The sequence below is a fragment of the Furipterus horrens genome, unplaced genomic scaffold, assembly GCF_987537825.1.
Source record: "Furipterus horrens unplaced genomic scaffold, mFurHor1.1.pri manual_scaffold_13, whole genome shotgun sequence".
NCBI classification, from domain to species: domain Eukaryota; kingdom Metazoa; phylum Chordata; class Mammalia; order Chiroptera; family Furipteridae; genus Furipterus; species Furipterus horrens.
The window spans coordinates 5,130,554-5,157,773 of record NW_028327183.1 but is presented as its reverse complement, the minus strand read 5'-3'; the positions used below and the strand labels follow the sequence as shown (position 1 = coordinate 5,157,773).

Sequence of the window (27,220 nt, the reverse complement as noted above, 5' to 3'; positions counted from 1 at the left end):
ACAACTGGTTGAGGACTCATCTCCTTTAGGTCACAGCAGGGCTCTTCTATCTCAGCACTACATATGCTCCTGAACTTCCTATGAAGTTCTATCCATTTTAGGTTGAAAATGCATATCATACACCTAAACTACTGAACATCATAGCTCAGCCTGGCCTACCTTAGCTCTGGACGGTTACATTAGCTTCCAGTTGGACAAAATCATCTAACATAATGAATACCCTACAGAGGACTGGTTGTTAACCCTCCTGATCACAGAGCTGACTGGAAGCTGTGGGCCCTGCCACTGTCCAGCATTACTAGAGTATCATGCTGCATGTCGCCAGCCTGGGAAAAGATCAAAATTCTAAACTGCCAGTATGGTTTCAATTAACTGCAGATCACTTTCACACCATCGTAATGTCAAACATCATTAAGTCAGGACCGGGTGCATTTCTATTTTGAGCTGCATCGCCCTTCATTGCGGGAGCTGTGTGTGGACTTGTGGCCTCTGCCAACCAGAGGCTGGGAACATGCTCAAAGTTGTGACAGCTGGAACACGGAGGGGCTGGGGCACAAAACCATGTACGGTTGAGAACCACTAGTTTTTAGCTACCGTATGCATTTCATCCCCTACCATATTTATTTGTTGAAGAAATTAGACTTTTGCCTGTAGAACTTGTCAAGCTTAATGCCTTAAATTTTTTCTCTTTATTGACATATAAGTGAGGTTTCAAGGAAGAGTGAAATTCTGTTCCTGACTCTCCCATGTTTACTGGAAGTCAGCTCTTCACCTTAAGAATTTCATTGACAGGTCTCCGAAGACCACTCTATTCTAAAATAGATGCTTTCTGTTGTTCTCTAACTCAGCACTTACTTTATTCACTTCACAGTACTCATCACATCCTTTAATTATTTTGTTAATTTACCTACTTTCCTATTGTATCTGTCTGCCAGGTCAGAAAGTAAGGTTCACAAGTTCAGGGATCTTGTGTGTCTCGTTTCCTATCTTCCCAGTACCACGGACAAGAAGCATGTAGCAGACACTTTAACAGGTATTTGTTGATTGAATAAGACAAAATTTAACACAAATTTAAGGACACTGTAATCTTTATAGAAAATTCAATTATTTTATGCAGAAAGGAACGTTCTGTTAGCAATGCTATAGAGAAAAAGATACTTGTATATATACCTGGAATTGAACAAAAGTTGATAAAGCCATATTTGACAACAAATTAAAGTATTTATGAAAATTTAAAATATTTATCTATGTTTCCCAAACTTTATTACATACAAATTGCTAAGGAACTTGTTAAAATGTAGACTGTGATTCAAAAAGACCAAGGGCTAATATTCTGCATTTCTAAGGAGACCACAAGAAATGCTGATGCTGTCACCCTACAGACCGCATTTTAGGTACTAAAGATACACATCCCCCCCTTCAACAATTCTATTTCTTTACATTTACTTTAGTAGAAGATTTATTCATGTGCACAAGGAAGAATGTACAAGGATCTACACTGAAAATTGTTTTCCAATCATCTAAAGCTGAAAATGCTGTAAATGCCCAACATTTAAGGGGATGCAAAATAAATTATGGAATATCCATACTTTAGTAAGCAGGGCTTTAAAAAACAAGATAGTTCTACATAAATACAAATGGGAAGACCCCTAAGACATACTATTGGGTCAACAGCTTGTAAGCCGATACATATTTGACAACAATATGCAAAGCCTAACAAAACTGGCAACACTGCCGTTTTCTAAGTTGGGACTTGAATTGAGGGTGAAGGTTACAGGTTCTTTAACCTTGCAATGCGCTACAGTATTTTATAGGGGACTACGTTAAGTACTACTATAAGTACATCAATAAAAATAAACTCAGAAAAAGCATGTTCTTACCCAGGTGATTCTGTAGCTCTCGAGTCTGCCCATCTTCGGTCGGAGTGATGAGGTCCCATATGAAGCCCTTAATTTTCTCGTCCCCTCGGTAGTGCACGAGGCAGTACGCCAAGAGGGCGCGGCAAATTATTTCTACGTCATGCACGTTCAGCTGCCTTTTAAAACGGCCGTGAGACAGAATCTCTCTCCATCGGCCCCATCTGGTTAATGAAGATATATTTACATGATTAGGTCAAGGTCTAACGAAAACTGTATCTCATGGATACACATTTTGCCATTAATAGGATTTACCTAATAAAGGTTTTACCTACGAGTAAAATGCAGAGCCATGGTACAGTAATTTCTAGTATATATATATTTTTAAAAATTAGTTTATTTATTAATTTTTAGAGAGAGGGGAAAGGAGAAAGAGAGGGAGAGAAACATCACTGTGTGGTTGCCTCTCACTTGCGCCCCAAATGGGGATCTGGCGTGCAACCTAGTCATGTGCCCTGACTGGGAATTGAACCAGAGACACTTGGCTCGCAGGCCGACGCTCAATCCACTGAGCCACAGCAGCCAGGGTGTATATTTAATTCTTTAAAGAATAACATTACTCATTTTGTATTACTAAATATGCAAATCTGACATGGAGTTTGACTTTCATGATACAGTTATAATTTAAAACTGCTATAAAACATGTTAAACATATAAATTCAGGATACTTTGAAATAGATTTATTTTAAAGAAATACACTAGAATATAGTGTATATTTTCTGTAACTTTACAGAGTAGGCTACTAACAGTAAATGTTAAAAACAATATTTTACCCATAAACCAGGAGATTTTTTTCTACTCTAAAGCATTCAGTTCTTCCATAGCCATTGGAACGGTCACAGGGTCTCCGGAGTTTGGGCTTTTCCTCTCCTTCACTTTCGGCTTCAGATAATTCAGCCAATTCATCTTTTGTGGCACTAAAGGGTCTTGTTTGCTTCCTAATTCTTGGGGTATCAATAACCAAGCTGTTCTGTAAAATTTAACAGCTATTATTTGAAGGTCCTTTTACTATTTGGCTTATAACATTCTCTTACATTTTCACATTTTAAATTGTATAAAAAGTAAATAATTATAGAAAGTGAGAAAAAAAATTACTAACAATTTTACCAACCTACGAAATAAACTTAAAAAATGTTATATTCCGTTAAAAACCTTACTACCATACGTACATAATTTTATGATATTACAGTAATAGAATTAAAAAGAATTTGGTATTTGGCTTTATAATAATATGAAAGTTATTGTATTATGTATCTGCAATAACTATAAAATATACTTAAGCTGGTTTACGGATCATGATTTTCTTCACCTAATTCATAATTTAATGTAGATTGTTTACATTGTTAACACAAATAATGCTAAAGTAAATCTCTGTGATTTAATTTTATTCTAAAGGTAAATTCAAAAGAAGGAAAATATCTAAGGCTAGAAATATCGGGTGAATGACATAAATATATTATAGATCTAGCAACATGTTTAAGTGCTTTCCAAAAGTTACTCTAATACACAAAAAGCAGGGTAATAAATGTATAAACTCATCTGCTCAATTTAGTTTAATTCATTCAAATCAACCTCAGGAAACATGCTTCCATCTTTACTGGGAAATTCCTCTAAGTTAAGCCCTATGTTACGGGCTGCAGATATCAGAGACTTAAGTGTGTCAGCGTTTGCTCGTAAGGAACCCGTGGTCCTGAGCGTCAGACTAACGAGCAAACAAACCCAATTCGGGATGGCATATTTTATGATACAAGATGGGGACAACTGAACGAATCAAACCATCAATGGGATCTGCCACCAAGACAACAAAAATAAACAGCAAAATAAAAAGAACACATGACTTAACGACATTTAAAAATTTTTATTTTAAGGATATAAGTAATACCCCAAATTAAACTTTACTTGTATTGCAACGTATCATGACGTCTATCACAAGTATGAAAGTGAAGCAGCGTCTAACTCAAAATGTGATCATTCTATTTATCACCCTACATCAATTTACTTATGCAGATAAATATTATAACATTATAAAATTATCCCAAGAGATAATTTTTTAAAGGGAAAGAAATACTTACTCTACCACTGATAGTATCTATATCTATTTCTGCCTTTTTAGCCCATTTTTGCCAGAAGTTGGGATCATCTAAGGATATATCTGTTCGATTTCCAGATGCCACAAAACTTGCCTGAAATACAGAATGCAGTTTTTCAAAATGTTGTGAAGCTACAGGAAAAATCTATCAAAGCATATTTAAAGCATGTACTGTGAACAGAATCTGAAATTCAGCAGGCACACAGATACACAAACGACGCCTCAAACGGTCTGAAACAGAGCGCGGCATCACTGAAGGCAACAAAGGTGATTTCTAGGACTAATATGTTGTCTTTAACCAGATTTCAGGAAATGTCAGGCACAAAGGAAAAACACCTGCACACAGTGTGCCCAAAACTTGGGTAGAGCCAGGGAACCCAAAGTCAACACGATTTCTCAGGAAAAAGGCCACAGCCAGGCTGTACCTACCCAATCAAGCCTCATTTTAGTTCCCAGACACTTACTTCTGCAGCAGCACTCTGTCTCCACAGCACTAGTTCCTTCTGATTTATTCTGTATTAACGCCCAGATTTAGGCCTGTATCCTAGAAACTCCTGGGCACCTCTCCTTAATGCCTTGTAAATGCCACAAATACAACAGTTCCAGTGCTTTATCTTCTGCAGATGAATCTCCTTCTCTCGCGTTCCCTGTCTTATTTAATGAGACCAGGACCACCCTCGCTACTTGAGCCAGAAATTTAAGTCATTTTTGTCTCCTCCTTCCCTATGTGTCAAACTGGTCGTCAGCTCTTGTTGATTCAAGTGGTTCCCCACGACTCTGACTCATCCATCATCACTTCCTACACACGCCTCTGATCTGGTCTCCCTGCCTCTAGTCCTTCTCCTTTCAAGTTCATCCTCTACTCTGATGTTAGGGTTAAATTACTAAAATAGATGGAATTATATCCATTTCCTGCTTAAAGGGACTTAAAAGCTTTTGAACAGCCTCATGATCCAGTGCAAACTCCTCCAAATGGAATTTTCTGGAGCCCCTCACCATCTGAGGTTGACCCCCGAAACCCCTCCGTTTTCACCCCCTGTGGATTCGTCGGGTACGCCCCTGCATTCCTATACCCTGTTTCTTGAAATCTGCCTTGTAGTGTAACAACACATGATTCACTTACATGACTCTCTTTGGAACACAATGAAATGTACACGCCAAGAATTAGCTCCCATGTTAGTTTCTCTGCAAATGCTTTCCTGAATCTTTACTTTCAAACTTTTTGCACAGAATTAATCATTTCCTCCTTTACATTTGTTTTTAGCAACTAAAATCCTTTCATCTTGGTATTTCAAGCCAATACCTAAGTAAAGTCCCTGACACAAGCTTTCATTAGTTTGCTGAATGAATGCAAGAGAGAAATGTTCATTTAAAGAGCAGTGTCATTGGTTTTGGTGTGACGCCTACTCTACATGACAGAAACGGTGATCTCCACAAAGATACAGAAACATTTCTGGGTGAAAGCAGAGCGGGGATGGAGACAAGAGACAATGTGGAAAGAAAAAGTCTGTATGAATCGGCCCAGGTGGGACATAACACTGCAACGAAAACCTCTTCAGATGAATGCAAGATACACGTTTCCCACGTCTCTATTGAGGAAGGGGGGTGACGGGAAGGGAGGGGGAGAGAGAGGAGGGGAGGGGAAGGGAGGGGCAAAGAAAGAAAAAGGAAGGAAGGAAGGAAGGAAGGAAGGAAGGAAGGAAGGAAGGAAGGAAGGAAAGAAGGAGAAAGAGAATGAGGGAAAGAAAGAGAGAAAGAGAGGGAGGGAGGAAGGAATGAAGGAGAGGAAAAGATAAAGGCACTTAGGAAAGTTTTAAATTATTTCCCCAAATAGGGCAGACTGATAGTTACTAACACTTCCTGTCAAGACACAACTGTGTTTTACCCTCCCCAAATCGCTACCTTAGCAAATGTTGACCCACGCCCTTCGGACTCAATTGTAATAGTTTTTGTCCGGCGCAGTAAAATCTGATCAATATCCTCTTCACAGAACTTGGAACCTTCATCTTCTTCGTCCATAATGGCACCATAAGCACCTCTTCGAAGCAGATCTTCTATTTCCTTTTTGGAAAGCTGCTGAATCTAAGGAGAAGATAATTTTGGTAACAAAATTTTCCTTAGGTTCATAAAATGAGAGAGTGTACCTAAAGAGTGTCAAACACAGAGGTCATATTTTAATTTGGGGTGTGGATGTACATAAGAGAGAATTCTCTGAAAGAATAGACTGAAGTTGTTGACTGTTCTTTACTATCTTTAAAATATAATTTGCCATTTGTCTAAAATATCTGAAGTTAAAGAAAAGCCTATAGGGCAGGTTACCTGTAAAGGTTCTTTTTAGTACTAGGGTCTACAATTGTTACAAACACAAGATATAAGAAAATAATCCTGATGGAGGAAATGACAGAAAAACAACAACAAAACATTATTTATTACAAGACAAAGCTAATGCTAGTAGTCTGACACTAAAAACTATGAAAGCTATTTTTTGAAAGATGCAGAAAAATTTACAAATTCTATTTTGATATTATTCCAGGATGTAAACATATTAAAAGCAGAGCAAAAAATGTCCTTAAAAACATATTCTTAGAATTCCCATGCACTGAAGCTATCCAAACAAAATAAGATCACAAGTGTGAAGTAAATGTCACACTATTCTGGAATTCCTCCAAAGAAAAAACATCTATTCAGTGTTCCGTAGGGATCAAAATTAAATAACACCCTGCCCGAGTTTAAAAGGAAATGCAAACAAAAATTCCAAGCGGAAAGGAAAAGACACACACCCCGCCGACATTGCTTTCCCGGCCACTCATGCTCTGCAGCACGGCCTTATCGAGGCCCAGTTTGAGGCTGGCGCGGTCAAACATCTCTCTCTCGTATGAGTTACGCGTTACTAGACGGTACACTTTCACGGCTTTGTTCTGACCGATTCTGTGACAGCGAGCTTGGGCCTACAAAAAAATGAAAAGTCACAAATTCAATTCATTTCACAAAATGGCACGAAAGACATCACACAAAAGGCATTTAATCATATACTATCTGGATGGAATATGAAAGTATGTAAGAATTTTTGGACCCATTTGCTACTGAATTAGCTGCAAGTAAACATTTTCAAGTAATAAAGGTAGAACTTACTAAAACAAGAAATGATTCCACAATCAATGACAAGTTAAAATTTAATCTTATATTTCAGAGACTATACATCATTGAAGAATTATTATTTTTAAGAGGGAGTGTCATCAATGTAACTTTAGATAGGAACATCAACTCTATGAATAGATTATCTTAGCTCTTTGGTAACTCAACCTTTAAGCCTACATTTTCAACAACCTTTTCAACATATTTTAGTTAAAATGGAGGACAAAAACCTAATGTGAATAACTCGGAAAACCTCAATTGTACTTACACATAGGGAAACTGGGAGTAGGGAAACCAGAGACTACATAGAGCTTAATTTTTTGGTCACTAGGTGGGCAAGCTGGTGGCGTGGTGGTGGTGGTGGTGATGGTGGCAGTGGTGGGTGACGAGCTTATTAACACTTACCGTGAGTTCCTGCTCTACTTAAAATGTATGTAATAAATTTTGACTCTAAAGTTTCTATAGTATCAATGGTCTTTCTACCATTTATTCCCCTTCGCATGATCCTCAAAGATCAAAACATTAGTTGTGACCTCACGGCTATAGGTGGCACTGACACCATTCCCTTTGCAGCAGTCTGCATTCTACCCTTATGCACTCTGTGCCCACTGAAGTCACACTGTGAGCGAACAGCTTTGCTCCAGGTCTAGGGAAAGTATAAAAGGCCATTTTTTTTATTAGTCTTCAATAGGAAAAACCAAGTGAGAGGGAGAATTTGGGGAATCTGAAAGTTTTTCCAGTTCTCAAATGTGACTTTATTATTTTACTTTAGATTAACTTTTAAAACATTACATGCACTGTAGTCAGTTGTAAGTTTAAATAAGCATTTCAAAGGCAAGTAATTATCATTTGGGTTTAACCTAGGGCCTGTTACTCAGATCTGGTCTGCTGCTAAGGACAGCTTTTACACTTTTAAAGGGCTGTTAAAACAAGTTAACGTAAGGTGTGTGACACAGACTTTATGTGGCCCACAGAGCTTACAATACTTACGAATTGGATCCTACAGTTGGCCCCTAGTTTAATCTATTAATTTTGGATAAATCTTTGATATTTGGAACTGGATTACATAAATCCACAAATGATTACACAAATGAGAGGTGAAAAACATGTTATTGAGGTAAGTATAATTTTCGTAACAATTTACTATTTTTGGTATTTTATCTGTTTTAAGTAATAATATTACTTGCAACACAATTCACTATCAAGCACAATAAAAAAAGTTTCTCTTAGTTTACATTGTCGTCTTCCCCACATAGCTTATCTTCTGCAAATCTTGACTCTTTCATCACTCTAATTAGTATTCCTGTTTCTACAAAATTATTTCAGTCTCAGCTTATATGAATATCTCAATTTTCTACAGCATTTCATAAAAGACATACTCTAATATGTCTCAATTCGGTGCATACACCTTATATATGATTGAGAAGTTGAAATCAGAAAAAGCAAATATTTGTTTTTAAGAAAGTAAAATTCTGAAAATTTTATTTATTAGAAATAAGTTATTTTTAAATCTTGGGCCTCTTACAAGTTTACATAATATACTTTAAACAATTAAATAGTGTACTCAAGTAGGTAAACCTTTTAAGAAGTAAGATATATAAGTATAGAATATTATATTTTAATGTCATTAAATTAAAATTAAAATAACTTATTTTATTTGGCATAGATATTACTTAGGGAAACATGCATGTTAGCTTGTCCAGATAAAAATATAAGCGGTACATCATCAAAAACAGTTATAAAATTTTTTAAATTAATTTTATTCTCTTAGTTGTAGAATTTATTTACCTGAAGGTCATTTTGTGGATTCCAATCAGAATCAAAAATTATACATGTATCAGCAGCAGTTAAGTTGATGCCTAACCCCCCAGCTCGGGTACAGAGCAGAAAAACAAATCGATCTGAATCAGGCTTACTAAATCGATCTATAGCAGCTTGTCGAAGATTCCCTCTGACTCTTCCATCAATTCGCTCATATAAATATCTATCAAGAGAAAGGCAGTACATTTAGATAGAGGGATATAATAAAAATGAGGATACATTCTATCAAATGTAAAGTCTGTTTTCCTGCAACTTCAGGTTTATAATTAAAAAGCCATTACTACCTTATTGGTGTTTTAGACGTCTCAGTATTGTTGCTAAGAATGAAATACAAAGTAACACAAGGATACAAGATCTCTATATTCCTGATGTATAGCTAAAATGCCATTATAATGAACATCATGTTTAGAAGCTGGAATGAAAAAAAATCCATAAAAACTACTTTGCTGATTTCATTATAATAGATGACTTTTTGGTACAAGAAGCTAAAACCTTCATAAAACTTCACACTAAGAAGCCTCCCAACATTCCTCTCTGTGTCAATCATGTTAGTCCCTCACCTATAAATCTAGCAAGGGTGAACTAAAATGTTATTTCCTTATACTCATTACTTTTAAGGAATTACTTTTTAACTTCCTTTATCCCTCTTCATTTAACATAAAACTCAAAAACTGTTAGACATCAATAAAAGTGAAATACATGAAAATTTAAAAACTAGAAGAGGAATACATGCCCCATTTATACCGCATCTGGTTTAAGAAACTTCTTTCTGTGTATTATTTACCAGAGTCTCAGCAGCAGGTACCTGTGAAATGGGGCTGTGACTTCTAACAATGTTACTGTGGGTACTAAAGAAATTTGGGATTTTCCATGAAATTTATCTTATAAATCAATTTGATCTTTCTTGGACTTCTATGGTACAAAATTGAGAACACTACACTTTTGAAATGGGACTAAAATGTGGAACACCGACAGTAAAATGGCACTAGAAATAAAAACAAAAAATAAAAATGAACTAAGTAATTTGATAATATCAACTAGTACATACCTTTACTTATCTATTCAAGTCAAAACCCACTGAACTAAAACCTACAGGTCAATCTTCAGATTCCCTTTTATATAAATATGTCGCCATCTCATTAGACCACCAATGCGCCGATAAATACCTTCTATAACTACATAGTGACCAAGCCAGAGATTTCAACCTTGTTTGTCTCGCGGCACACATAAATTAATGATTAAAATCCCGTGACACACCAAAAAGTGTATTTTTTGTTGATATGACAAAAATCATAAGCACCCTTTTGATGCATTCACACCAGAGGGCTATCGCTGTGTCGGCCGTTGTCATTTTTTAATCTGACATCTAAGGGAAAACAGGTCAGTGCCCCTGACTGAACAGACAGGTAGCGCACTCCTGCGGCGCCCCAGATGAAAATCTCTGTTCTGGACAATGTTTAAGACTATCTATTATGAACCAAAACACCAACCCCAAACCCCACATTAAACAAACCAGAAAAGAACAAAGCATGAACAAATTTTAGATAGTGTATGATACGTGTCAGTGCAGAAAGTTCTGGTTCCAACTGTAACAATAAAATCGACCTGAAAAGGATCTTGAGCCATTTTTCCCATTTTGAAGATGGTTATGAGTTTGTTTAAAATCTCATTATTTCAAAGTTTATAAATCAAGTAACATGTACCCTAATAAATCCATTCCTAAGTCAATAAGTGGTCAGTTTGCACAATTTTCTTAATCAGTCCCCTCAGCCCTGCCTACTGCTGCAACGTGAGTCAGGAAAACACCGTACACACAACCCTAAGCAATCTGTGCTGACAGACTTGAATGGGTTCTTAGCCAGATGAAGAAGAAGATGAGAAAAGCTGGGTTACATCAGTGTTGCAAAAGCCTTCGCGGCACACCCTTAGCATAATCGTAGAATAATTCAGTGGATGGATTCCATGCCTTACCTTTTATGTATAAGATAGTCCTCCAGAATGTCAAGGCAGCGAACCATCTGAGAGAAGATGAGCACTTTATGACCTCCCGCTTTCATTTTGGGAAGCAATTTATCGATCAGGACCAATTTACCAGCAGACTGGATCATTGCTTGAAGATGAAAATCAGAAGCAGCTGGATTATATGTATCTCTAAATTCTCCAAGTATTTTCTCCTCAGCACCTGTCCAGGAAATGCACAAGTGAAGGCAACATTCAATTGCTTCCATTTTTTTCAAAACATCAGAATTAGCGCCCCTCTACCTTGGTAGGTAAAAGTAATAAATTACTTTTATTAGAATTACTTGTTTGTGCTAAAACCACCCCAACACCACAGACTGCGATTGCACGGAGGGTACGGACAATGTCTTGAGCATTTCTTTATCTCCCCAGACACCTGGCATAATGCCGTATCTAAATGTGTGTTCCCTGAAGGTCTATTAATTACGGAAAAAGTTAACGAAAATGTGGTCCTGACCTAGGTGATAAACACATACTTTTAAACCAACTTCTAATATCTGAACACCAAAGTAACGGAGATCCATCACTGAAAAGCGATCATAATTGATCTGAACATGCCTACGGGAACCCTGCTGGCCAGGATCTCGGCTACCTTTGATAAGATAGGGATGGTTACAGCACTTTCTGAGCTCCATCATGGTGTTGACCAAATTCGGTACATTAGTCTGCCCCACTCCTTTGGCTAAAAATGAAAAGTTCTTCTCCAAAATAGCTCGGTAGTATTTCTTCTGAATGTTAGTAAGTTCCACTTCAATGATGGTCTCTTCCTTTGGCGCCAACTTCTTTTCCACGTCTTCCTTCAATCGTCTCAGCATCATCGGTTTCAGGATAGCCTGAAGCTTCTGCACCTGCAAGGGAAGGAAACACAGCACACAATCACGTTCGTGACACGCAGTCACAGTAATAAACGGTCCGACGTACTTACGCACAAAGAACAAGCGTTTTACCTGTTCCTCTGTTTTCAGATCTCCAAATTCTTGCATAAATGTTGATTCAGAAGGAAACCTTAAAGGCTCTAGAAAGTGAAGAAGACTGAATAGTTCTTCAACTGTGTTTTGCAGCGGTGTGCCAGTCAGAAGCACCTTGTGTTCCTATATAAAGCAGGAATAATTCACATCAAATACCACAATCCAAAAATTATATGGAAGTTGACATAGGTTATCAAATATTCAGAGATTGAAAAACAAGTATTTTTCTTATGACAATTATCAAGAGTCAACTCCAAATACATCTCTACCCGCAAATCTCCATTAACTGAATTCTCAGTCGGTTTTTAAAAACTCTATCGTTCTTATAATACCTCACGGCCCCGTGGTTTTTACTAACTCATCCTTTTAAAAGTAAAGTTCTAAATAACGAAGCACATTTTAGATCTTCCCAACAAAAGGGACTTTTAAGAACAAAGGGGGTATTTGTTTTTCTGTATTCAGCCATTCTTGGTAGGCACTTTGTATACAAAACTGTGCACTCTCTTTGCAATCTGGCGGATCATCTGACTTACTACACAAAAGAACAAACTCTCCAATCCTTAAGGCGCCAGTCCAATAGTGTGAAGGCTAATTGGAATGTGCTTCTAAATTAGAAACGCACTACACACTAAATATAATAGTAACAGAAGGAAAAAAACAACAGTTTTATTGGAAACAGGATAAATTATTTAATTCTACTTGACAATACTTCTAAGTTCCTTAGCGAAACAGCCGTATATGTACCTGCACCTCTGCACGCATGTATCTGTGCGTAGGCACAGTAAACAGTTTAGACAGATACGCACCGCGCTGTGACTCCTGGGTGAGGAATGGAAGCGGCAGTGGGCATGGATGGGAAGGAAAACGGAGCACTTTGCTTATGATATGTGGTTCTGTGTGTGTCATTTTCCAAGTTCTCATGTACTAGCTATGTGATCTTAACTAAATCAAAACTTTGGCAAACTATTTTTATTTGAAAGAAGCATACCCACTAAGAATGACCTTTAAAAATCCGACTTATTAATTATAACCAACATCTACACGCATGCGCAATCATGTAGGAATTTGTCCCTCTAATATAAATGATCTGAATAATACTATAACTTTGGTAAAGGGTTTTTTAAAAGGAATTTATGGCTTGAAACTGTGATCGTATTTTCTTTTCAATAATACATTCTGCAGGTTTCTTTTTTAAAGCATTTTGAAAGAAAAAGCTAAAATTTTTTGGCACAGAAGACAAATAAGATTTTTCCTTACTAAAGAAAACAAAACAAAACAAATTAGACATACCTACACTCTGAAGTTTGCATTAGCTCTCTGACTCTATCTGATCTTGGACTAGAGAGCTAAGAAACTGAACGAAGACATAATAAGGATGCCACTTACCAGATTCATGAGTTTCAGACCTTCTAGAAGTTTACAATTTTTATTTTTTAACCTGTGCGCTTCATCGATGATAACACACCGCCAGTCAATCGCATTAAGCTCCCCACAGCCTCCAAGAATCATTTCAAATGTGGTGATGATGGCCTGGAATCTGTAAGCTCCTCGAACAATACGCCCCTACAAATTTATTATCAAATACAAGAATTTGCTAGAATACCTTGACCATAATTTTTAAAATTCCTGCCAAACAGCATAAAAATACATCTGCAATAAACTATTTTCCACTGAAATTTTTACATATATTCAGACACTCCCTTAAAATGGAGTCGTATTTTAGCATTAAAACTGTAATAGATTGCTGTGTTTTTAAGTGTTGTTTAAAAAATTATGCCAACACAATTATATAACTTATAATTATACCCCAAAGAAGTATTCCTTGATAAAATGTTTTACAATAATTTTTAAGAGTTACAACAATTTTACGACAAGGAAGAAGTGACCAACACACAATCTGGCCAGTGAAATCCCAGTATTTATGTTCATTACTTACACCCAGGAGTCCACACATAGAATGGCAAACAAGGAGCTCATACCAACATTACCCCCCCCCCCCCATGTCATTTACTCAGGGAATATTTACCGAGTGCATCTGTGCCAGACCCCGTTCTGGCTGCTGGAGACACAGCGGTGCACCAAACACACAAAACAAAGATCCAAGTGGGATTTAACGTTCTAGTTATCAAATGCAGGTCACAGTCATTAAAGGAAAAAGAAGTAAGACCATTTTTTTTTTAAATCAAAAAAATTAGTTAGAATGCTATAAGGGCTGAGGAATAAAATAAAATAGATCAGGGAGTATGAGGTCACAGGTGGCCATTGTAATCATTTATAGAATGGCTGCGAGGCCATTACTGAGAAGTGACATCTGAGGAAAGCGCTTTAGACAAGGAAGCCGTGTCCATGCCGAGAGACCTAGAGGAGAAAGCGCTTCTGTCGGAAGCAGCGACAGTAAGGGCCCTGACACAGGAGTACCTTCGGCAGTGTTCAAATCGGAGCCAGAGAGCCGGGGTGCGGGGCACCCAGTGTGTGGAGGGAATAGGGCTACACAGGAATCTGCAATCTGCAGTGAGGACTTTGGCTCTTACTCTGAGTACCGAGCTATTGGGAGATTTTAGTCAAGAAGTTGCACGATTTGACATAATGTTAAAAGAATCCCTTTTGGCTGCTGTGGTAAAAGAGTGAAATGGTCTAAGGACAGAATTACAGAGACCAGGCAAGAGGCTGTCATAGTAACAGAAGCAAGGAATAATCACTGGAGGTCAGGAGAGGTGCTCAGTTCTGGATGCATTTTGAAAACAGAGCTCCAGTCGTGCAACAGGATAAAGGATTCAAGTCTGACTAGAAATTCTTAGCTTGGACGCTAGGGGGGGGTGTTGCCATTTAGTACAATGAGGAAATTCAGGACTTTGGATTTGGATGCGTGACGTCTGAGACTCTGGGCAGATATCCAAGTGGAGGGGGTGAAGAGGCATTTGGATGTGACTCCTGGATTCAGAAAAGAGGTTAGAACTGGTAACACAGATCCAATCGTTTCTAGCGGTATAGTCGGTACTTAAATTGGGCAACTGAGCGAAATCTCTGAAGGAATGAGTACAGATAAAAAAGCATGTGAAGACGGAGCCCTGGATTACCCCACATTTACAGACAGAGATGAGAAAAACACGGAAGGGGCTTCAGAAGGAGCAGGTGCTGCTACAGAGACAGCATCCCAGTGAAGAGGATGCCGAAGTGAGACTGGACGCTATAGACTATCAGGAGTTAGGGAGCAATGAAGGCTGAGGGAGGTCATGTGTTCTGACAGGGTGTTAATTCCTATTAACTTAGATTAGTTCAATAGCTATAGTAGAAAATAAGTATAAAGTATAAGTCTATAGTATTATATGACTATAAAAACTGGAACTATGATGTATCGAGTTAAATTGATACTACATTGCTTAAGAGTAAGGGCTCTTGAGTCAAATTCACCTGGGTTTATTATTCCCCGTTTGCTCTGTGTCCTTGGGGGAAACTAAGTAACTTGTTTATACCCCAGTTTCCTCATTAGTAAATGGGAACAATACTATTACCTAATTATTAGGTTGCCATTGCAAAGATTAAGTGAAATACCACATGTAAACTGTTTAACATAAGGCCTGGCACATGGCAGTACTCAATAAATCTTTGTGGTTATTAGTGTTATTCTTCTCCCTGCATTTCAGAAAATTTGAGCATAATTTTACTACTACTGTGATTTCAAGCTATCTAATAACTTGAAAAAACCAGCGGTTAAATATTCAATTAATTTATATTAAAATATATTTAAACTCTGGCCGGTGTAGCGCGGTGGATTAAGTGCCAGTCTGCCAACTGAAAGGTCGCCAGTTCAATTCCTAGTCAGGGCACGTGCCTGGGTTACGGGCCAGGTCCCCAGTTGAGGTCGTGCGAGAGGCACCTGATCAGTGTATCTCTCACACATATATGTTTGTCTCCCTCTTTCTCCCTCCCTTCCCCGCTCTCTAAAAATAAATAAAATCTTTAAATATATATATATTTAAAAGAGATAATGAAAGGTTTTCTATATATGAAGTACAGATCTATTTATCATGTTTATAACACATGAAGAATCTCTCAGCTTTTTGGCTATCATATTAATACCAAACTCATGAGACATATTAAAATTATAACCTTGTTAAAACCTCTTCTTGTCAACATGTTAATTGTACCCTTTGTAAAAAAATAAAGATTGAACTAACTCATTTCTAGAATATCATACAGCTCTAAAATTCTATAAACATATGATTAATAAACACTATGAAATAAAAAACAAACAATAAGCTAACCAAAATGTCATGGTCTCCAAAGGTGCAAAGGTGATAGTTTGAACAGGAGAATAACTTAAGGATTTTGTATATGTTTAATTTCACAGAAATGTTATTGTTTCAAATACAGAAGTAGGAGGGAAATGAGGTTAAAGGAACAAAATTAATTCATTCATTTTCAGTCTCAAAAAGGTAGACTATCAGTTATAATTGGGAGGTGAAAGTACAAAACTATATTATATTACTTTACTTCAACCCATACCCCATCACATGACCTGGCCATAAATTATAATGATCCTTATTTTTAAAAAAATGAGTAAAAGAAAAATAAAATATCAAGATACTATTGAAGTGGAGGTAGAATACCAGGCAATATACCTTTTCCAGTTAAAAAGTACAATTTGTGTGAAATGTGGTTTTATTCATTTTTTCTTATTTCTTAACAAAAGTTTTTATCTGAGAAGTCATATTATCACTCAAAACTTCAAAACTTCCTGCTAGGAAATTCTTTCTTACAATGTCATCTCTTGATTTTATGACCTGTGTATGTAGCAGAAAAAAAGGAAGTCACTTCCTAAAGAGTGTACTGCCAAAGTAAAATGAAAAATGTGCCTTTATGATATAGGGGAGAACAAAGCCATAAAATCCCTGGAGCGTTAGCATAACCAATCCAAAAAGAAAAACAAATTATAGAGGTATGCTTGCCTCTGAGTATAAAACAAACAAAGCATTTTTTATTGATTTAAGAGAGAAAGAGAAACACTGATTTGTTGTTCCACTCATTTATGCATAAATTGGTTGATTCTTGTATATGCTCTGACCAGAGATCAAACCTGCAGCCGTGGCCTGTGGCTGAGCTACCTAGCCAGGGACAAAAAAAAAATTTTTTTTAGAACGTCTAAATCAAAACCCAATGAACACAAAAGAAGCTATTTGAGATTTCACACATCAATAGGCATTTAAACTGATGGTGTTTAAGATTTAAACTTTAAAAATGGAGAAGAGAAAAAAACTGAAGAATGATCAGAGACCTTTATCATTGTAAATTAAATGTGTATTTTAGGACAATTATTTAATTTAAAAACTAAAGATACAGATTTGTACATTTGTATAAATCAGAATACTTCTTTATACTAAACTACAGCATGAACACGATTACTTTTGTCATTGTTCTCTTTAGCTATTAAAATTTACTGTAAATTACATATGATAAAGAAACTGAAGCAGGCAATTAAAACCCATCCTAAATTTGAATGCAATTAATACGTTGCTTATCATGTTACAACCTGACCAAACAACAGACCAAATGACCAGTAACACACCTGTGCATCCCTGAAGTACATCTCATATCGCTGGATCATCTGTCTGCTAATCAGGCTCCCGTGATAAACCACAACATTAATGTCAGTCCACGTACGAAATTCTCTCTCCCAGTTCGCAATAGTAGAAAGTGGAGCAATAATCAGGAAAGGCCCTCTTATACCGGTCAGAAGGATCTCGTAGAGGAATGTAATGGACTGAATTGTTTTGCCAAGACCCATTTCATCGGCTAAAATGCAGTTTCGTCTGAAATAAACAAATATGTTATCCAAGTGGACATTGGGTTTTTTTAACTGCAACAGTTTTAAAGATATACAAAAATAATCAATGATCAAGTTAAAACACGAGCATTAATAAAGATGTAAAAGTTGCTGAAGTGCAGAGTAGGCTAAGGATCACAATTTTACTATAATCCTGCAATGAGAAAACTATAAATTATTGTAGCTCCAAAATAGTGACACCACTCGACAGATGTTTTTTAAAGAGTGAAATGGCACGTGCGAGGCAGGCTAAATATTTTGTTCAGGAAGCATTTATTCAATACCTTCTGTAGCTCAGGGACAGAATGAGAAGATGGGATACAAAAGAAACAGAACACGTTCTCTGCCTCCCAGGGGCTTGTATCTATTAGAGGCAGACGTGCCGATAAGTAAGTGCCCATGCGAGGTGCTACCCCAGAACAAATAAAGCACTGGATTCCCACTTTGGCTGTGCGTTACAAGGGTCTGCAGCGTTTGAAAGACACCCAGACACCCGGGACCCTTCCCTCTACATTCTGATTCAAGGTGGGACAGAATAAAACTAGCTATAATTTTAAAAATAAGCTCCACAGATGATTATGATATGTGGTTGGTTAAGAATCGTCAATGTTCAGCCGACTGGGAAGTTCAGAGGAGTAAGTGTCCGCCTCTGGCTAGAGGAGATGAGAGGCAAGAAGACCGCGCTCAGAGAGGAGGTCGGGGTTTTGCGAGAGAGCACCGCCCAGGAGGGGAAGCGTGAGGAACAGGATCCACTGTGGGACCACAGGTTATTTCACGTGGTTCTGAGGGAAGGATAAAAGGAGGGGATATTATTAAGATAAGCAGGCGTCATGAATACATGAGGTTATACATCATTTTAATAATTAAAAAAAATTTAAACCTGATGAGATTAGCTTTGTACTTTGAAGTCTGCTCCAATGCCACTGTGGGTGTCAGGAGGTGAGGTGACAAAGTACCGCAATAATGCAGGAAGGAGTGGGCAGGCACTGGGAAAAGGAAGGAGGGGCTAAGGGAACTGATTCCAAAATTAATTATGAGTTAGAATGACTTGGACCTGGTGACCAACCAAGTATACAGGGTGTAGAATGACAGCTAGGTTTCTTTCAGTTTGGGTGACTGCATGAACTGTATTATTCTTAACTGAGATACAAAACATGGAGGAAGAATAAATGTGGTATGAAGAAAACAGGAAGTGATAAGATTAATTTTAACGTGTTCAGTTTAAAGAATCGTTGAGACAGACCTTAAGGTGGCAAGAGGCAACAAGAAATACAGGGTTGGAGTTCAAGGCCTAAGAGATGAAACTATGAAATCATTATAATATTCCTGATATGTGAAGGTATAGAGGGGTGCAGAATATGGCTTAGGGGGAACAGAGATGTAAGATGAGAAGAGAGGAAAAAGAATTTTAGGCCAAAAACAAAAAAACAAAAAAACCCCACTGAAAAGGCAGGCGGATGAAAAAGAACGAGCAAAGCCTACTGAAGGGAAGAGTCACAGAGGTACCGGAGAGCTAGCAGAGTCACGCTGTGGAAGCTGCTGGGGACGCAAAGTCTGAAGGAGGAAGCAGAAGAAACGATTAATTACCCAATGTAGCAAAGACACCCGATTAAGGCTGAGAAGTATCCTGTGCGTGGAAAAACTAAGTTTCTGAGATGCTACAGAATCAAACCTAGACCACAGGCCTAAGGAGAGCTGGGAAGGAGGCCATGGGGAGAGCCCGTGCCGGCTGCAAAGAGGACCTGCGGGCGCTAGAAGGGGCACAGAGCCGAGGGGAGCTGTCCCCTTTCTTCCGTATTTCTATGGACAGGTAAACCTGACCGTGTCCGCCGACTAAAGGGGCAGCACTGGTTTCCGAGGTGGCTGAGAGAGAAGGGCGAGGTGGCACCTGAAGGAGGCCTGGATGAGGGAGAGGCCTGTCAAGAGCGGGGGTGGCTGCATCAGTCCTGTCCTGGGGAGGGACCTTGTAATTTCTGTACGTGCAGACGGAGCTGAGAATCGCTATGGCTGCAGACACACTGCAGGCTTGCGTGGCAGCGAGGATTTGAGCGAGTTCTCTCCCGTGCCGGCCCTAGGCTTCTCTATGAAGCAGTCAGGTATGGAGGATGAAGGAAGTGGGCTTGTGGGAAAGGGCTTGAGCAGCGCAGTGTTCTGAACAAGCAATTTAGGAAATGGGGAAGGATACGGCGAAGGGAGGAACCGTGAAAAAACCAAAACAAGAAACATTTTATTTACTATTTTTCCTGGAAGGTTCTCTTGGGAAATACGATGATAAATAAATACACAATTTAACCCAGGGGGAAGAGCATCTATGGCAGGGGTTAACAGGTCAACATGACTGCACTGACTGAGTCTTACGTCTCACCATCACCAAGTGTACCCACTCAGAAGAATCATGTGAGAAGTAAAAACACAAGAAAGTGATTCTGAATAGAAGCCATCCAACGTTGCTATTGTTACTACTAACACCTTCACCTGCTCCTTTGTATACACTACTGTACTTCTCTCTCAATCAGGGCACCATTTTTACTGCCTTGCAAGCATCTTTTCATCTCAATCAAAAAGTGAGATAATGTTCAATTAAGCATTTTGAACAACTTCAAAAATAAATAATAAAATAGGAACAATTAATTACTATTAGTCTCTCGCATTCGGTACCCTCCCCCTTGTCGTACGGACAACCTGCTTCTGCGAAGACTTCCACGAGACGAGAGACCTCTCTACCTCTGACACACGCGGCCGCCCCCACCCAACTACCCAGCCCCGGGGGTCAGCAAGCAGCAGCGCAGGCTGGGAAGCTGAGAAACACTCGGAAACGCAGCAGCTCTCTCATTCAAGATACTTCAAATTTACTTACCATTCAACATGTCAAGTTTATTCTATCCTGGTTGAGCTACATTTTTAAAAAGCAATTGTACTCAAAATCCTAAATTATAAGTTTTCTTGAGGTAACTTCACTTTCAGTGAAGAAGACACCATGACAGTAATAATATAACATCAGTACAGACTTTACTTAACATATTTTGGCACATGTAAAAGAAATAACATGCTGAAATTTTTTCTAAGATATACTACATACCTATTGTACCAATTGAACAAGAGCCAGTTGAGTCCTTCCAGTTGATATTCCCTGAGTTGATTACCATTTTTATAGTCCCTGGATTGATCTAATTTTTTCCAAAGATTGGAGGGAGGACGATCCTTAACGGAAAGACAAAGAATGAATGACGTATTTCAGGTGTTTCCATTTCCGTACATCTCATAAGCAATGCTTTAAAAATAATTAGAGAAGCAGAACATTATATGGCATTATGATGAAATTTTATAAGCATCTAAAAACCAAGTTAGTTCTGCACAAACTCAGAGAGAACTGAAGAGGAAGGCATACTCATTCTATGAGCGATACCAAATTCAGACAAAGACATTACAGGAAAACTACAGCCCAATCTTTGTCAGGAACAGAGATGTAATAATTCATAATGAAATTTTAGCAAATGGAATCTAACAGTTTGTGACCAGTGGGGTTTTCCCCAGGAATAGAGATGATTTAAACTTGAAAATTAACCAACGTTGATCAGCAGAATAAAAAACAAAGTATGATTATCTCAATAGATGCAGAAAGGGGATCTGAAAAACCCAACATCTATTCCTCATTAAAACTCTCCTTAAATTTTGAATAGAAGGGAACTTCCTCAAACTGATGAGGTGCATCTATAAAAAAGCCAAATCTAACGTCATACATAATGGCTAAAGGCCGAGTGCTTCCTCCCTGATATCAGGAACAGGCAATGATGCCCACGGTCACCCTCCGCGACACTATACTGAAGACGAAGCTTCCACCCCCGACAACAAAACCTTCCCCCGTCACAATATCCCTTGATCCACTCCGACCCGAAAACTAGCTGATGCTTTGTTTCCTAGTTCAAGGGAACACATAGAGAAGTCAATAAAAGTGGAGGTAAAAGGCTGTTCCATTCATAATATGAGTATCATATACATCAGTGAGTATGACTGGGAGATAAATTAAGAAAACCAGAATTTAAGAATACCAAAAAAAAAAAAATTACTATAAAAACAATATGACCTCTTCCGTGGAATGAATTCAGTTCCTTTTCTTACATCATGTCTCCAAGTTTTTCCTTGCAGCCTTCCTCACTCTGGTGCTAACCCCTAAGTAATCTGTTCCTATCTTTTAATGTATAAACTCCCTCTCAGGTGAAGTAAGAAATTTCTGTGACCAAATTATATCTGAAAAAAGACAGGCCAAAATATTTAATAAAATCATAATGTCTCCTTTTCTGAATTTCTTTTGTTTGGATACCCAAACTTTAATCATTTGACAACAATTCTATGTTTTAAAGAAATTAAAGCAAGAAGTTATATAATTATTAGCAATATTACAACTTGCCTAACCTTCTAGAATTCTATGGTTTCTGTTCTGGAAATATCAATAACCTAGTCAAGGTTTTTGTTTTGTTTTTTTTTGAGCAGGAAAGACCTGCATACAGTCAGTAAGTGAACAATATACCTAATTCCCACAGGCCTTTAACAATATCCTGTACAAAAGGTTATAAAAATAAAGCTACGATGGAAGTAGGTGAACTATTTCATCATCTAGTTATGGAGAAATAATAGAGAATTGAGAACTCTGCTGAGAGCTGACACTGATGCTCACAGTATTTTTATAAATGACCTGGGAGAAAGAGTAGTGAGAAGTTTTCAAATTCATAGATAAGGTAAAATATTCAAACCTTTTCTGGGGAGAAAGGTAGGATATACTCATCAGAAGTTCAGATGCAATTCCGGCCTGTCTTACGCAGACTCTGCAAGGACCCGGTGTGCACGGCAGCCTTGTTTGTAACAGTGAGACCTGCACTACCCACTAATGGAGGGGCAACTGCATTAACTACATCCACGGTACTAAGGGGCATTTTTAAAATATAGTATTACCTGTATACCAAAAACCAAATTAAAAATTCAAAGACTACATTAAATCCTCTGCACAGAGAACTGCTAAGGTTTTATGAAGTTGGGAAGCCTATGTTCATACCAAATGTCTTGTGTCAGGTCTTGAGGCTTGTAATTGTTCAAACTCTTCTATTTTTGCAAGATCTACATCTTCTTTTAGTTCCCAGGTGCTATCTTCATACGGTAACGAGCACCACTTTACTAAGTAGTAAATAACAGGCTGTAAGAAAAATTGTTCTCATTTTACCATTTTGAAAAAGAATAGTCAGAAATAGTTTAACTATATTAACCTACATCAATAAAAACTGATGAAACATTTCTTGTTTTTAGATGGTTAAATTTTAAAAAGTAATAAGTTTTAATATTAGAAAGTTTTACGTTTTTCTTATTTAGTTAAAAAAACTTTACCAAATATTTACCTCACCAGTATCTTTATCTTCACAAAAAGAGACTTCCAACACTCTGTCTACTTCAACGTAGTCTGGGTTAAAAGGTTCTTCTTCCATCTAAAATTAAAAATTAACAATAGTTGACAAAAAGGTGGAAAGATCAAAGTGAAATAAATAAAGACAAACGTACTACTTAGTCACTATAGAACAAACACAAGTTTGATTTTAATTAAATTTCTAGCTATTAGAATACTGGCATTTTAACTTCTAAAAGATATCTAGGATATTTGTCTATATTATGAAACACCGTATTGTATACAATAAATTCAACGAAAGAGCACTAAAAAATAAGGTCCTCCAGATAAGTAAGTTATTCCAGAAAATATGACCTTTAAAACTACAAGCAGCGTCTGTACCTTTCCTTTGCCACTTTCCTCGGGTCTGAGAGTTGAAGACCACTCATCCCACTGGCAGGTTCATCTCCTGGTTGAATCAGACACCGTTTCCTGTGCTCAAGCACTTACCTACCAATGCAAACTCTCTAGTTCAGCTCCCTAAACTCAACTGCACCCATTTATTCTTCAATCTATAGCTCTTCCTATAATTTCTCATGGGATTAATGATAACACAGCACCCCATCAACACCCTCCTCCCAGTTACACAAGCCAGAAATGCAGAAGTCATCTTAGATTTCTTCTCATTTTAAAAACCTCCCACATGGAGTAAGTCCTCAGTTTGTACGGATCCCACGTAACTGTACCTCAGGTCGGCCCCTCCCTTCTCACCCTTACTGCTTCATGACATCTGACATGCGTGGTGTGCTACTGAAAACAGGCCACACATGCATCCCAATGTGGCTCACTGAGAACGCAGCACCACGGCTGTGATGGTCTCTTAACAAGACGCATGACCTGCCCTGGCTGGGGTGGCCCAGGTGGTCAGAAGGCACATCGTCCAGTAAACCGAACGGTCGCGGGTTCGGTTCCTAGTCGGGGCCCGTGTGAGAGGCAACCCCGATCAATGTTCCTCTCTCACCCTGATGATTCTCGCCCTGCCCTCTCTCCCACCATTCCCCTCTCTCTAAAATCAATAAGCATGTTCTCAAGCGAATATAAAAAAATGCATGACTTAAATCTTGAGAAAAACATCACACAACTACATATTTATGGACATTCTAGAAAATAAACCACCTGTACTCTTCAAAATTGTCCAAACAATGAGAAGCAAAGTAGGACTGATTAAAACAGACATGACAGCTAAGTGCACTATGTGATACTGGATTGGATTTTGAATAAGAATAAGCACACACACTTTTTGTTATAAAAGTACTTTTAGAACAAATAATGAAACATAAATAAGGTCTGTGGTTGAGATAGTAGTACTACCTCAATGTCAATCATACTATTATTATACGTATATATGAGAGAATGTTTTTAGAAAGTGAGTACTGACGTGTTTGCAATTTATTTTCAAATGGTTTAGAAAAAATGTATATGCATGTGAAAGAGGCATGTAGAGGGAGAATTAATGAGAATGATCAAGCAAAAATGGTAAAATGTTAACATTTAGAGAATTTAGTTTACAGGTATGTGGGAAATTATTGTGTAATTTTTGCAACCTCATTGTTTAAAATAAAAAGTCTAAAAATTTTTCCAATTAAAAAATTAAAAATGTTTAGGTACATTTAAAACTGCTCTTAAAAGAAGTCTTTGAGCCCTGGCTGGTGTGGCTCAGAAGATTGGGTCACAGGTTCGATTCCCAGTCAGGGCACATGCCTGGGTGGCAGTGTAGGTTCCTCCTTGGGGATGTGTGAAAGGCAACTGATAGACTTATCTCCTGCATGTCAAGGTTTCTCTCCCTCTTCTTCCCTCCCTTCCCCTCTCTCTAAAAATGAATAAATAAAATCTTAAAAAAAAAAAAAAAGTCTATTGAATGAAAAAGAACTGGAGCAGGAAAGGACATCAGACTATTTAATAAAGCCTAGAAAGGTGAATAAATTTTTCCAATGATGTTCTGTTCACACATTGAAAGCTGGTATAGAAAATATGCGATATTATTTCACGTACTGAAAATTTTTATTTTCCATTTATTTGCTACATCACCATTTCCATTATTACACTAACTTCATTAATAAATTCTGAGGTATTAACACACTCACATTAAGCTCTACTTAAATACATGCTAATATAAGATATTATGAATTATCTGTGTTCCTGTTTCACCTAGTTTTCAAGCTAAATTTGGGAAAAGAAAAATACTATATGTAGATAGAATATGCACTTAGTGTCAAAGTCTACAGCCTCAGAAACAATATGAATAATACTTAAAGTTTTGATAAACAATGCTACATGTGTTCAGAGTTCAATACATCATGGCCTCATTGATTTATTTTTTCTTACGTCTGCAAAAAAGTGTGATCTTTGTGCTTGTCTCAGCTTGAATCGCTTGATTTTCTGCTGGATCCTTTTATCTTTCAAAAGCTGCTGTTCTGTGGCCCATTCACAGTGAAGATAGGAGCTGTAATGTTTATAAAGGCAACATATTAGAATATAGGAAACCACGTATTTTTAGATTTATTTTTAATCATAACATTCAATGCAAAATATTATCTTCCATTTTACAAATAGGTAGTTCATCATTTCATTTAATGTCAACAGCCATGGTGAGTGCTGTATCCTAAAATGACTGTAGTCTAAGGTTTGCGGTTTGCTATTAACGGAATGATAAACTGAATTATAAGGGTAACAAGATGTGATTCACAGTTTATTTTTTCACTGTAAAGTTTTGGCATGATCAGAAAGCTAACTTGTTCTGAAACCAATGTAACTTTATTTAAATCATTTTCTTCCACTGAAATAGAGAAAAGAGCTGAATAAAATTTTGAAAACTTCAAAAATATAACAAAATATTCTATAATTTGTAAACACATATTTCATAGATTCCTGCATTTTGATGTTAATAATTGTATTCTGAAAAATAATTCAATTTTAACATGAAAGGTTTTCAGTTTCCTCATTTTAATGTTTAATTTCATAAATAATAAAACTTTTAGAATGCAGATAAAGTAAAAATCAATTGAACTTAAAATAAATACTCAATATATTAATTTATCCTTAAATCAGTATTTTTCTATTATTTTTCTGACTGAAGTACTTACTAATTTTTGTATTTTACAAAAAATTCTTCTGTATCAATCATCACTCCAGGTGATATCTAAGAGAACAAAATCAATAATTATCACTTTTATTATCAGACCACTGAATATAGAGTATGAAATGTAATGTACCATCACTTACTTCCTTTTTCACAATTCTAAAAGATAATATTTTGTCCACAATCGCAGCATCTTCTTCACTTGGATTCTCCTATAGGAAGGGAGGGAGGAAAAACAATAGCATATTCTGAAAATTCCTTTGGGTTTCATCTCGTGTTGATGAAAACATGAAAACTCAACATACATGTAGTGCCAGGCAGCGAATGTTAGAAATACTCCAACAGAAACAAAGTGTTGTTGCTTCCCTTAACATTATGTGCGTCATCACAGTGAACATATTGTGCTTTTTAATGTAATAGGCACTATTCTAGACACTTTGTGTATATTAACTAATTTAACACTTGCAACTACGCTATGAAGTAGGTACTATTATATCATCATCTCCATTTTAGAAATCAGGAAGGTGAGCCACAGAGAAGTTAAGTACCTGCCCAAGGTGCCACATCACTCAGCAGGCCATGGTTGCTCACAATCCAGGTAAGGGAAAATGAGAAAATTATACGAAAAGGAAAATATGCTGTAACAGGTGTCAAAACAGGGCATTCGGGCACTATATTTATAAAACCAGTGGACAGATTACTTGTAAAGAAGTAGCAGAAGATAAGGCTAGAAGATCCATACAAAGCGTTTCATATGCTGTTAAGAAAGCATAGTTATTTTTGTAAGACTTTTAGGAAACTATTAGAATTTTTGGTAGAAATGTACTACAACCAAGCCTCTAACTTAGAAATATTCTGCAGAAAGGAGAGTTTAGAGGAGTTTCAAGAATATATATTTGGGGGGTCCATTAATCCCTAGCTTTCTGACTTGAATGATT

At 37.3% G+C, this 27,220-nt stretch overlaps 1 protein-coding gene across 3 annotated transcripts in view; it reads right to left on the bottom strand.

Annotated features, from left to right (window-relative positions):
- Nucleotides 1-27,220, bottom strand: part of CHD9 (chromodomain helicase DNA binding protein 9) — a 99,293-nt gene that overhangs the window by 36,736 nt on the left and 35,337 nt on the right. For all 3 annotated transcript variants that reach the window (XM_090260656.1, XM_090260658.1, XM_090260655.1), the window contains exons 5-21: nt 26,426-26,494; nt 26,287-26,342; nt 25,529-25,646; nt 23,160-23,246; nt 22,823-22,960; nt 20,852-20,973; nt 17,515-17,758; nt 13,335-13,511; nt 11,928-12,071; nt 11,573-11,828; nt 10,933-11,143; nt 8,929-9,124; nt 6,786-6,953; nt 5,908-6,087; nt 3,989-4,099; nt 2,690-2,886; nt 1,881-2,080 (exon numbers count right to left, since the gene is read on the bottom strand). In XM_090260656.1, the coding sequence (XP_090116782.1) occupies nt 1,881-2,080; nt 2,690-2,886; nt 3,989-4,099; nt 5,908-6,087; nt 6,786-6,953; nt 8,929-9,124; nt 10,933-11,143; nt 11,573-11,828; nt 11,928-12,071; nt 13,335-13,511; nt 17,515-17,758; nt 20,852-20,973; nt 22,823-22,960; nt 23,160-23,246; nt 25,529-25,646; nt 26,287-26,342; nt 26,426-26,494 (2,674 nt within the window). The remainder of the gene's footprint in view (nt 1-1,880; nt 2,081-2,689; nt 2,887-3,988; nt 4,100-5,907; nt 6,088-6,785; nt 6,954-8,928; nt 9,125-10,932; nt 11,144-11,572; nt 11,829-11,927; nt 12,072-13,334; nt 13,512-17,514; nt 17,759-20,851; nt 20,974-22,822; nt 22,961-23,159; nt 23,247-25,528; nt 25,647-26,286; nt 26,343-26,425; nt 26,495-27,220) is intronic.